Source organism: Haplochromis burtoni, unplaced genomic scaffold, assembly GCF_018398535.1.
Source record: "Haplochromis burtoni strain Fernald_Lab_line unplaced genomic scaffold, NCSU_Asbu1 Contig_22, whole genome shotgun sequence".
NCBI classification, from domain to species: Eukaryota; Metazoa; Chordata; class Actinopteri; order Cichliformes; family Cichlidae; genus Haplochromis; species Haplochromis burtoni.
In genome coordinates, this window is record NW_024582383.1 from 571,400 (window position 1) to 584,833 (window position 13,434).

Sequence of the window (13,434 nt, forward strand, 5' to 3'; positions counted from 1 at the left end):
ACTGCAGAGGGTATATTGTACATTTATGTTTAAGTGTGTGTGTGTGTGTGTGTGTGTGTGTGTGTGTGCTACAAATCTATTAAACCCCTTTACCGCTAAGTGCAGGGCTCCATCTCTCTAATAGCAACATATCACAGTCCACTTTGTTTGCAGGCCCTTCTGCTCAGCGCTTCAGCAAAGTGAAGTGAAATATTTGCCTAAAACGTCAAACAATGGGAAGCTTTTACAAACACATGCATGCTGTATAATTGATGATCAGGCTTTTATTTATAAAGTAACAGGTGAAGGATGAATAACTTAAAGGGAAATGTTTGTTTGTTTGTTTTTTTAAAGAGCAAAAAAGAGAAAACTGACTGGGAGAGGAGACAAAAGACACGAGGAGGCTGGAGATTTGTATCGAGAGGACAGAGGGAGTTTGAAGTGATAAAGAAAGGCTGAAAGATTGCAATGGGATAGAGGAGGAGGTGGGGCGGGGATGATAAAAGCATCCCATTCCCATCTTGAGATTTTAACCCATGGCCTCTCACAAGGACCGATTACTCACCCACATCAGCACAACCCAAGCCCAGGACACAGGCATCGCTGCCGCTGAGCACACAGCGGATGACATCAGCCAAGACGCCTGCACACACCTCGGCCTGGTCGAGAGAACAAAGGACAGCGAGCAGCTTGTGAAGAAGCGCACTCGGTACAGAGCAAGAGCAACGCAGAACGGGGACGCGGACTGATTCCCTGGGGCTCAGATACTGTAAGCAGAGCTTGGATAAAGCTGAATGTAATTGATGGACTGTGTAATTGTGGTGGCTATCCAGGGCCTATCAGTTTTCAGGTCATCAGACAGAGAGAGGGAACTAACAGTGTAGGATAAAGAGGAGGGAATATGTGCTGTATACATGTAATGCTGCACAATCCACTGTCTGCCAACCTGATCACCATAGAAACAACTAAAGTCATATTTAAATGCTTTGCAACAGAGCCACACCTGGCTTGACTCCTGAGGATATGCACTGTCAAAGGTGAAGGTCTTCAGATGACTTTTGCCATCCCTGCCCAGTGTCATGGTAGCACGCTGATGGCTTTTGGTGACCGGCTCCACTATGGTTACTCTCTTCTTGGACGGGTCGATCCGGAGAACAGGTGGTTGGCCTTGGCTCTCTGACAGCGATGGGTTCACCCTCAGCACGACTTTAACCTGTTCGCCAAAGGAAATGGAAACAGAGTCGTGATGAAATTTAGACACAGTACAGAACAAAATATCTGTCCAACTGAAAAATACTGTATGAAAAAATAACAGTAAGAACAGCTGTCATGAGATTGCAAAGAGCATGAGCTTAATCTCAAATTATTATTTACCCAAAAATGCAGTTTCCATCAGCTTTAGCTGCGCTCTGTGTTTGCTGTATGAACTGTACGCCCTGCTGTTTGTGGGAAATTATCAAATATAAGAGGAAGGTTGGACATACCCACTGCAGCATCAGCACCAACCCATTCTCACTCCCAGCTCATCAGATATGGGTGCTTTGTGAGAAAAGCCTTCCCATTCAATTATTGGAGGTTACACAGACTCAAGCGTCCTCAAATCACAGAGCAGAATTTAGAGTCATTTAAATGCTTTTATTTTACTTTAATTTTTAACCTGAGTTTGGGGGGAAACAGCCATTCGTGTAATGCTGCTTTGAAGTTTCCATTAATCAGGGAATCTATAATACCCGAGTAAGACTTCTAACCAGCCATCAGTACTGCATGTGAGAGCTTGTTGTAGCATTGTGAATATGGTAGCACGCTCTTGTTAATATTTGGTAAAGCAACACTACGGATGAGCAAGGCTTCATAGATCCCCTAGCTGTTTGTAGCGTAGTCTTATTTACAACCTGATGGACTGAGCATAACGCCCAGGCTGGTCTTAGCCACAATTACAGCTAATTAACTAAAAGCCACAGCACCTTGTGTTGTAGCTGATACAGTCTGCCCCATGCCTAGCACAACGATTGCTGGTCACCTGCAGCCAATTTAGTATTTCCAGTGAACCTCGACAAGCATTTCTTTGGACTGTGGGTTTAAAAAACAACAACAAAAAGAGGTCTTTCTTGCTGCAGTGCTAGCCACCATATCATCATGGCATGACGCTACAGGCAAACTGTAAAATGTCTGTATTGTTTAATATTTAATGCTTTAACCTCATTATAATGGCATTATAATGTATTTGTTGCTACTGTCCAGTCTAAGCTAAAAAGCTGAACGCTAACATGATGCTAGCATGTAAATATACAGCGCTAAATGCTAGCAGGTACCAACAAAATGAGATCTTAATCTAAACGCCAATGAGGCAAGACTGAGCAGTACTATGTCGCACATGGAGCCTTTAGGAAAGAGTCAGACTGTTTTATCTGAAAACTCTACAGTTTATTAAATGCATAAAGGGACTAGATACTCTGCTTTTACTGTACAGCGTGTATATGCTAGCTGATTTATGTGCAGACCACAGACAGCAAACAGCAGCGATATGGTGTCTGTTCTGTTTATGCATTCATTTTTTCTAAACGTATGGTTACCAACAGAGGTTTTTGACTCCAAAAACAGCTGCTGAAGAGTAAAGGAAAAGTCCGACTTGTGCTCTGAGCCCCTGCTATTCAACAACAGGCGGCTGAAATACTGTCTTAGAAAATCCTCAGCTGGAAAAGAGAAAACCTGGGCAGAACAAAGTGATAAATGTCAAGGAGTATTAGGGCATCTTTGAGATGCTGAAGCAATGGAGGTGAACTTTGTTGAGCTAAACAGACAAACTGTCTTTGGACAACCAGTCGCCTGTTTTGTAAGGACATCAAATATAAATGAACTGACAACCAAGAATAAAATGGTGAATTGAAACAAAAGCATATTACCTTTAAGCTGCAACACACCACATGATTCAGTCAGTGCAGCAACTACACAACCGCCTCATACATCATACATCAGCTGCATGACGATGCATTCCTCCTGCTGTATCTCTGCATGTCGTGACATTAATTCCTTAATGCACATCTCTGGAGGAAGTCTGAGATTTAGCGGCTTTAAGCTCTTAAATCGAGTTATGTCCTGATTCTGACAGGCTCCTAACAAGGCTCACAGGTCTTGGTCTGCAGGAAAACAAGGCAGCATATACCAGACAGCGCACCCTATTAGGGCTTATAAGCCAATTATAAAATTGTTTTTTCTGAATTCAGGTCTGCAAGACTGCAAGTAGATGTATGTTCTGACACCCACTCAATGTGGTTTTCCTGAAAATGCACAGGACTGCATTACACCATGATGAGATCATCCTACATTGACTGAATTTGAAAAGCCATTTTCCATCTGCCACATGAAGGATTTTTTTCCCTTCCTCATGATTTTAATACCTTACGCAAGAAGTGGTTTCTTAACCATATTGAACATGTGTCAAACTCTTTTTATGAGGGTTAAATTATTCAGGACAACCATTTGCAAGCTGAGAAAATCCTCCTCGACTCGCACACGCATGCATATTCTTGCACGTTTAGATGTACAAAGCTGAGTGCTCAAGCAGGTGTGGCCGGCGGTGTGGTCTATTTGAGCCCTTATCTGTAACTCTAGACTACACCCAGGAGTCCATCTATGAGACGAGGGGAGGGCCCCCAGCCATATTGATCTCCCCGAGTTTCTCTCCCTGAGGAGGTGAGGAGAAGGGAGGAGGAGAACAAGATGGAGACATTAGCACCACATTACAGTGTATCACAACGGACGGGTGATATAGGATCTCGTCCAAATTGACTGAGATCTCCTTACCCCACAACACGGATGGTCAAAACACTTCCAAGATGGTGCCTGTGGGCTCTTTGTCGATTCGTCACCAGTCCAGGTTTATTCTATATATTTATACCTCACAATACAGGACACGTAGTTGCCCAGTGGCGTATTTCATTGTGAAACCTATATATATTTTCCTTTTTAAATAATGCATGCAGGATGTCTGTGTGTATTATAAAGCAGTCAGTAGATGCTGCACATTATATCCAGTGGTGGCCGTCAGTTGATTTATAGCACTGCATTAAATCCATCATGTTAGCCTGATGTGCAGAATTCTAAGTACACATTATAGCAAAGCAGAGCACAATCATTGTGATTGATCCTATTGCTAGTAATATGCCATGAAAACACTGTACACTGATCAGGATAACACTTGAGTGAGCGAAAAATCTTATTGACTGTAATTGTAGCTTGCTTAAAATGATGAGCCAGTATTCTGCCAGTGATCCATGTATGATGACTAACCCTTACTGTGCACTTCACATGTTACACCTCGTCAGTAGTGGGTTGGACCCTCTTTTCCCTTCAGAACTGCCTTAATTCTTCCTTGTAGATTCAATAAAGTGCTGGAAATACTTTGGTCCATAATACCAGGATAGATAGGCTCTATTAAGTTGATAGCTGGAGACTGTTGAGGCCATCTGAGTGAGCTCATGGTCAAGAAACCAGCTTTAGATTATTTGAGTGCGCTATCCTGCTGAGGATACTGCAGGGATGGACGTGGTCAGCAACGATACGTGTGTCGCCCGTAGTGTTCAGACAATGGTCACTTGGTGCTATTTGGACAGAGAGTTGAAGAGAATATCCCCCACAGCACGGACTGAACCACTGATACAAGGCAGGACAGATCCATGCTTTCGTGTTGTTTATGCCAAATTCAGACCCTACCATGCGACTGCTGCAGCAGACACTGAGACTCATCAGACTGGACAATATTTGTCCAATCTTCTGTTAAGGAACATCACTGATTCCATGTGAACTGTAGTCTCAGTTTCCTATTCTTAGCTGACAGGAGTGGCACCCAGTCTGCTGCTTTAGCTCGTCTGCTCAAAGGTACATTGTTAGTTACTGTTCTTACTGTCTTGGAGCAACTGTGACCACGTCATTTCCTCTGGGATTAAAAATATATTCTGATGTTGTAGGTTCAGAGAGGATTTTCAACCATTGCAACCAAGATATCGAAGCTATCTTGGTTGCTGAGGTACTGTTGCCTTTCTATCCACTCTGTGCAACTGAAATGCCACTCGTTGGATATTTTCTCTTTTTGGGACCATTTTCTGTAAACCCAGATATGTTTGTGAGGGGAAACTCCCAGCAGAGTTTCTGAAATACTCAGACAAGCCCGTCTGGCGCCAACGACAATGTCCGAAATCGCCAACATCACCTAAGTCATCTTTCTCGCCCGTTCTGATGTTCACTTTGAACTTCACCAAGTTGACCTCACCGTGTTTACATGCCTGAATGCATTAGTTGCTGGCATGTGATTGGCTGACTAGATATTTCCGTTAGTGATCGACTAAACAAATGAAGTTCCCGGAGACTTTAGACTGTTTTCCAGTCTTTCTCCCTTCGCAGTGCTGATGCAACTGTTGTTCAACGAGATTAGCTCGGTTTGACTTATCGTGACGGAACAACGCAGACACATCGAAGCATAAATGCAAACAATGACATCGACCACTACGGCATAGGCTGCTCCACTCCATTAATAATAATAATAATGGATTGGATTTATATAGCGCTTTTCAAGGCACCCAAATTGCTTTACAATGCCACTATTCATTCACTCTCACATTCACATACTGGTGGAGGCAGCTACAGTCGTAGCCACAGCTGCCCTGGGGCAGACTGACAGAAGCCAGGCTGCCATATCACGCCATCGGCCCCTCTGGCCAACACCAGTAGGGTCTTGCCCAAGGACACAACGACCAGGACAGAGGACCCGGGGATCAAACCGGTGACCTTCCGGTTACAGATGTGCTTCCCGACCCCCTGAGCCACGGTTAAGATAAGGACTATAAATTAAGCATGGCTACTGCTCTGACAACCACACCGCCAGTGCTGAAGCCTTTTGGTGGTCTATACTAGAACAACAGCGGTTGTTAGCAGAACATTACGGTTGGGGAACCTTTTATCTAAGGCTCACACATGTACACATTTAAATTCTGATTCTCTTGTGAACTTTCTTTTTAGCAACAATTAATGAGTGGTTGGTTACAGTTTTACATTTTTTAGTCAGACCTGCATAAGCAAATTATAAAAGTGAGCAGCTGAAAAAAAAATTGCATATAGGCCTGCAGCAGCGTGTCATTGAGGGAAAATAAATAAATAGGCAGGCGTGCATTTTTATCCAACCCCAGTGTAAGTAATGGTCTCCAGCCTGGTGATCGCTAAAATTTCTGCTTTGTTTTTGCTTCATGAGACATTTTAGTAAGTGCCTAAATTATGTTCTCTCCTCCAAGTATCATAAATGATGGGATTTCTGAGCAGTTAATGCGTTTGAGTGTAATACAGATCAATTCGATGTGCTAGAATTTGAAGTCTACCTTGCCAACGCTGGGCGAGTCCTTGGTTCTAGTGGCAGCTTGCAGCAGGCAGGTGGGGACGGGCGGTGGGTTTTTCTGGATGATTTCCCTGAAGCAGGTGGAGAGTTGAGAGGGAGCTGGATCAGAAGCATGGCCCTTTTTCCTCAGTGTCAGGCTGAGCTTCTCAGCTGCCCTACGGGAAAGAAGTGAGGGGGTGTGTCATTGCACGGAAACTCCTGGTGCAGCCAGTACAGATCCGTTTCAAACACTTGCCGTTATTTGGTGTGCATATATTGGCTTACCTAGTCAGGAAGGACATAGCTGCAGTGTTGGCGATGGACACCACTCTGGATATGTGCGGGATCTTAGAGGTGGTCTGTACAGCCCCGACATCCCTGCAGCTCTGATAGGCATCATCTGTAGCCTGCAGGGGGAAAAAGCTCATTAAAAAATCCAAATGTGTAATTGCACTGCAGCACCCACTCCAAAAGGGGCTATTATCACGGGAATTACTCTGGGGAGGAACATGAGGTGGGCGTCTGTGTAAGTAGGGCACGCAGGCTGAGAGGAGCACGCTGGGTTAACATACACCGTTAGTCATATTACAGATGCAGCCAACTGCATTTGGAGTGTGAAGGATAGTTTGTGAAGGCTGCAGTGACTGCAAAACGTGATTCAGAGTAAACACACTGCCTCTCATACACATAGTCACATCATCACTCAAGCAGCCTTACACGAATATATTCCAACACTCCAACGCTCCAGCGTGGGCGTTTAGGGCTCATTCATGAGTTCACAGTGTGTGTCTTTGTGTGTCTGTGTGTGTGAGCGGCGTGGTCGACTCTGCACGCAGCTCGACGTGAACTCGTGCTGCAGGCCTCTGAGCCAGCAGCGGCTCAGCTCGTTCTTAAGGCAAGATAACAAAGTCAACTTTTGTTTTCATAGCATCACAAACGCAAAGTGCCAATTAGTGCCAGAGGAAATCTGCGGTCATTGTCGGGAATGAGGAAGCCAGAGATAATATGGATAATGCACACTTCCCCGAACCCTCCTGCTTTCTGCTTTTTGACTCGCGTCTTCTGTCGTAATCTTTTTTTTATCGCTTCACTTTCCCTTGCTCCAATTCCTCATGCGGTCTTTTATGTTGTCTTGTTTTCCCCTCTCCTTCCTCGTTGCCCTTCCTTCCCTTCAACCCTTTCATTCCTTGCCTCCAATCTTGCACACTTCATTTCCTTCTCTCCTCTTCTTCCGTTCTCCCTCTGCCCTTCTTTGCGTCTCCTCACTTCTCGTCCTACGCTTTCGCTTTCACCGAAGCTGTAAAAACCTCAGTTGATCTGCTCTCAAACTGAAACATGTACGAATCATTTCTTCCACAGCCGTGCACAGTACGGGAGCGCTGTTATTGTCACATTTGATTAGACGTGCCTTCAAAATAACAGTTTTTAAAAGAATCTCTGAAGACTCCTTTGGTCCAGTTAAGCACTCCTTAGTATTCTCACATAGTGATAACACGGGCTGATAAATTGAAATTCTCAGTCATTTTTCAAACAATGGCTCTGTTATTTCAGACAAAAGTACACAAAGCAGACTTTCTTCCTGGATGGTGACTGCCACGTTTGACAACTGCTGCTAGCAGATTTTTATCAACTAGCTAACTCCGGTAGTGCTAACTCTCAGAGTTGAGTGAAAATGCAATCTAGAGCTGACTCCGTTTTTATGAGGACTTTTTAAAATGGTAAATCTTTTAAAAGGACCTTACACAGATGCTTATGATATTAAGAAGGATTCTAAAAATGTGTGCTATCAGCATGTAAGATCACACTTTATTTTATGCTAACATAATACTCAGATCCTTAAAAGCTCAAGCTGCCCCGTCTCTGCAGTTCACTAAGTATATATCAAGAGCTTATTATCAGTACCAGAAGCAGGACTAAGTTTAGATTTTATGATTAGTGAATGGAAATCAATTTTTAGCTTTGGCAGAGACAAAGCGTGACAGGGATGCTAATGTTAGGAATAGCTCCTTTAGTGAATATGCTAGCATGAAATTGTCCTTGTCCCTGAGCTGTTTGAGAGAGCTCCCGGTAAACCTCCACCCTTGAAGCAATTTTATACTGTAGACACCCTCCTAAGATATATCTATATGCAGTTTACAATAACATTGTGGTTCAGCAAACTGAAAACTGTGATGCCTACACATATTATCTGTCAACCAGGTCAAATATAGTCCTAGAATCTTTCACTAACTACATTAAATTAAGGATTTGGGGTATTTTTAGTTGTTGGCTTACAGAGAAAATGAGCCAACTGAGTAAAGAAAAGTCAGTTCTCAGTCACCTTGTACAGGTTTATAATCTTTTTTTATTGGGGACTTGGGAAGGACACGCTCAACCACCTTCTATCACACTAATGCAGCCGCAGTGTTTAATAGGACCGTCCCTCTATTGATCACAAGTGCTTTTTGACCGGCCGGCTCTTGCGACAGAGGTAAATCATGACCCAATTCCATTCCATTAGCAAAAGTACTTTTGAACAACACACTCAGCCACGGGATCGAAATAGGCTCTGATTAGGCCCTATGAATCACTGGCTCGCTGACACGTGCACCCGTAAAGGCACACATTACCCATATAGCTCGTTAGGAGGGTATGTGAGATTCAATGCTAAGAGAAGGGCTCATAGTGGTACCTGACGGTAAGGGTTTGTGGTGACACCATTAGCTCTGGATGCAGATTTAGAAGCCACCAGCTGCTGCTGCTCCTCCACCCAGCGGCCCATATCAGGGTTGGGGAGCTTGGGCCCCCTTCGTCTGAGGGTCTGTGGGGTCCTTTGAGGCGTCCTGGGGCTGCGCGGGCTCTGAGGAGTATGGCTTTGATCCAGAGCCTCCCTCGAAGCCCTGTCTCCTCGCTTTGCTTCAATTTGTCCAAACAGTGAGCCAGTGCTGAGGCTGGCTTCAAAAGAAGGCTTGGCTAATGCCTGACCCCGGCTCAGAGCCACATGGATGGCCTCCTGCTTGAGCTGGTACAGGTTTGCACCGCAGGCTCCACACTCCCCCTGGTCTCTTTCTCTGAAGTCCGTGGTGGACCGACTATGGACCCGGAGGTTTTCATGAAGAAATGCCGACAGGTCACGCAAGTCCTGCACAAGTGAGAGAACATGGCAACAGGAGTTACAGACAGGAAAATACCTTTGCTGTTTATAGTACCTTTGTATTATTGCACAACACTCGCCTGTAATTGACTGACAAAATAAGATAAGTCAAGCGCAATCTTCACATTAGGACACAGTAACAGTCTAATCTGCTCTGTTTGATATCTGGCTGTATGAATGATCACTGAGTATACGAGAACAGAGTCACGGGAAGCCGCTTTCTACATGGAGGTATTGATTAACACTGTCTTTATGATCCTTAACAGCCCAGTGAAAAAACTGTGTTTACTGCATCTCACGAGTGGATGGAACATGTCATAAATCTCAGTTCACTGGAAACTCTCGGAGACTAGCATGTCATCCTGGAAGAAGGGCTTTTTTTGTCTGAAACAAAACAGGAAAAGCGAGACGTCAGTGTTTGTGTGTCTTTTTTCAGCCAATATTAGCATTTTGCTGAATGTCATGTCATCACTGTGTTACTGTAATAGACAGCTGCTATCTGGATTGGATGTAAAAAATCCAATTTAATTTGGAACAATCTGACAACAGGAGGTTAGAACAAGTAAAATCGTGCTACTTTAAAACAGAGATTTTGACACCTGAGGTTCAGGTCTGGCACCGGCTGTCACAGCTAACAAGAAGGAATCAAAAACCATCATCTTGTTTTTCATCCTGAGAAAGACACACACAGCAGCATCCAGCACGCACTGTTTCTCCTTCCCTCCTACACACTACAATGACCGATGTTCCCTCACAGGAGTTCAACAGGAGCTCTTAAATGTTGCAAAATTTCACTCAAAGCCTAAACGTGCTGAAACAGCTGGTGCTAAATAAACTTCCCTCATAAATAATATATAGGGATAATAATCCTGATGTATCAAAGAGGCAAAAATAAGCCAGACTGAATTTCAGGTTAGACTGATGACAGATAGAGCATAAGGTGCTGCAGAGACAGCAGCAACTCCATCTTAACAGATGACGTTATACACCCATGATGCTACTGAGAAATCACGCTTGGATCAATGAACCTGCGAGCAGCTAGATCTGGCTTATCAGATTTCTACTGACCACGTCTGTGGCCGCACAGTGCCTCCCATCTTCCTCCTGCTCTCCCTGTGGTCTCCAAAAACATGACACGCCCCATCCCACTTAAGAGGACAAAAATAAATAGCCTTCCCTCAATGGAGAGAACTGTGGAGATGACACAGGGATGTCGCCATGAAATATTCATGGCCATTTAAAACCACTGGCGCAGGAATGTCACTGGTTTACTTTGGCGAATGATGGATTTTGGTGGTGATGAATGTGCAAACGTGCACGCTTCTAAAAGGAAGCACTGAAGGTCCCACATGAGCCTTTGAACACTTGTTAAGCATCACCACTATAGCCTCAAAAGGAACTACCAGTTATGCTTCTGTGTGACACAAGTGTCATAAAATGTTTTCACAGCAGGTTTATTAGAGTTTATCGGCCCTCGCTGAAGCATTCATGTCTGCTTTTAACATTTTTCATGCATATTTATTCTTTCAATTCACAATATTCATACGCAAAGAGGTTATTTGAGAGGAAAAAGCAAGTTTGTGAATACTTTTGTCACTAAATTGCATCACAAAAAATATGAATGTGCATTTCTTTTAATTAATGTAACAAATATACACCAGTACCACCTGCTGATAAGCATCCATATGCTTTCAGCTCCTGTTTCATTTCAGTTACGTGTTGTCTGTTGAGTCCAAACACGAAATTTTTACTGTAATTATATAGACTGCTTCGAAAGCACACGGCTGCACTGTCACGACTGCCACTTGATCCCCATCACAGCATCATTGTCACTGACCTTGCAGGAGAAGTGATGGTGAACAGCCAGGCTAAGGGCTTGTTTCTTCAGAGCAACAAGGGTCGCTGAGCACTTCTCGCAACGAGCAACTTTCCGATCGGACCTCCCAAAGCCGGGATTCGCCGACATGGAGCCTCCTCTACATATAGTCCTAAAGGACATGGTTGTCCGGATGCGGTCTCCTACAGATCCAGGGAGGGACTTGTAAGACGGGACATCGTCTGCTCTCTGGCACATATTCCGATATGGGTCGCCCCTGGACCCTCCGGCACCCACAGGAGAGGGGCGCTCCTTGGGCTGGCGGTCCTTCCCTGCGGTCTCAAAGTGATGCTGCACTTCTGCGCTCTGAGAAATAAATCATGATAAATAAGGATGTATGTGGGCTTTGGCAGGGGGAAATTAAATATCAATCGACTTGGACTACTGTAACCACACCCAAGTGTTTTGTTTTTTCTAGTGCAACAGTACTCTCAAGAAACTCTAAACCCCCACAAATGCTAACAAATTTTGCCCAAAACGAACAAATCTGACTTACCCAGAGACCTCCTCTGATCGAGGCTGGAAACCCCTCTCTTCCTCTTCCAGTCAGAGATGACATGACAACTTGTAAATATTTAAAAAGATATCCGAACAAAGGCTGGGGGCATTTTCTGTTATTGTTGCCAATCCTGGACCTGGTGCAAAAATATCCACTGACGTGAACGCCTAAAAAAACAAACTACAACAAGCTGAAATGCTGGGCACAGTCTCTAAGATGTGGAGTGATGGCAGTGGCACAGTGGAGAATGAGTGAGAGCGCACGGGAGAACACTTCATGAAGTCACTTGGCTATTTATTATAAGCTCCTCAGGGAGGCAGCACGGAGCAACTGCTCGGAGAAACCTTAAAAAAGGAGCAGGCGGCTGAGTGTTTGTATTTCTTGACGTGATTCATGTCCTACATACTGTCGCTGTCCCTCAAATGTCACTGCACCTTCTTACAACGGAACAGTCCGACAACATGCCTGAATAGACGTGTGCGGAAATATCTATCCACATTATTCTTACAATGTTTGTTTTCACCTTAGCAGCAATGGTATCAACGAGAAACTGCAAATGTAGCTACAATATTTCCAAATAACTGAAATCCATGTCTCAGAAATGTATGTATTAATTTATTAATAGATGATAAGTTAGTGTTTACTTAATACCTATTTTACTGTAAGTGCTTTAAGCAAAGAAAAGTCATGTATGTGTAACAAGCGCAGCTAACAGAAACGTTATTTTTCTTTTCATTTTATTCTTTCAATGGAAAAACAGCTTTTGGAATACTGGGACAAAGTTCATTAGTCAACGTTTTGTGTGATTTATTATTTATTTATTTATTATTATTAGTGAACTTTAAAATGTGTGTTTGTCCTCTTCTTCTGTCTGCTTGCTGTAGGGGTCACCAGATCATCTGCCTAAACTAAAGTCATCAGTGTTGTTACAGGTTAATCCAATTTTTAAATAAATTGAACAATATTAAGCAATAAATGGCAAAAAATAAATAAATACATAAATACATTTAAAAAAAAATAAAACCTGTGCATTGAAATCTTTTTTCTAATTTTTAAGACCTGTAGTACCCTGTCAACCCAAGAACAGTTTGCTCTCACACTTATTTGTGGTTCCTAAAGTATTTAAAAGCAGCGCCCCTCCCTGAGCCAGGTTGTGCCGGAGGTTTCTTCCTGTTAAAAGAGGATTTTTCCTTCTCACTGTCGCCAAATACTTGCTCATAGGGGATTGTTGGGGTTTTCTCTCAGTTATTCTCAGTCTTTACCTTACAATATAAAGTATCTGTTGTTGCGATTTGGCGCTATATAAATAAAAAAAAATTTTTATTTGACAGCAGATTCAATAAACAATTTAGTTTTAAAAAATAATTTTCTGGCAATTATTTCATAGTTTACATAGCTTACTTAGGCTTTACAGGATTAAGTAGTGGTACAGGGTGGGCCTTTTATATGGATACCCCGTAATAACATGGGACTGGTTGGTGATATTAAAGTCCTGTTTGTGGCACATTAGTAATATGTGAGGGGGCAAACTCCTCAAGATGGGTGGTGACCATGGTGGCCATGTAGAAGTCGGCCATTGTCTT

The 13,434-nt window shown here is 43.4% G+C and overlaps 1 protein-coding gene across 3 annotated transcripts in view; it reads right to left on the bottom strand.

Moving 5' to 3' along the window:
- Nucleotides 1-12,121, bottom strand: part of kif26bb (kinesin family member 26Bb) — a 25,641-nt gene extending 13,520 nt beyond the window's left edge. For all 3 annotated transcript variants that reach the window (XM_005917134.3, XM_005917133.3, XM_005917135.3), the window contains exons 1-7: nucleotides 11,849-12,121; nucleotides 11,314-11,658; nucleotides 9,015-9,464; nucleotides 6,629-6,750; nucleotides 6,348-6,519; nucleotides 983-1,192; nucleotides 545-638 (exon numbers count right to left, since the gene is read on the bottom strand). In XM_005917134.3, coding sequence (XP_005917196.1) covers nucleotides 545-638; nucleotides 983-1,192; nucleotides 6,348-6,519; nucleotides 6,629-6,750; nucleotides 9,015-9,464; nucleotides 11,314-11,658; nucleotides 11,849-11,911 — 1,456 coding nt within the window. In that variant the 5' untranslated portion in view covers nucleotides 11,912-12,121. The remainder of the gene's footprint in view (nucleotides 1-544; nucleotides 639-982; nucleotides 1,193-6,347; nucleotides 6,520-6,628; nucleotides 6,751-9,014; nucleotides 9,465-11,313; nucleotides 11,659-11,848) is intronic.
- Nucleotides 12,122-13,434: the final 1,313 nt, after the last annotated feature.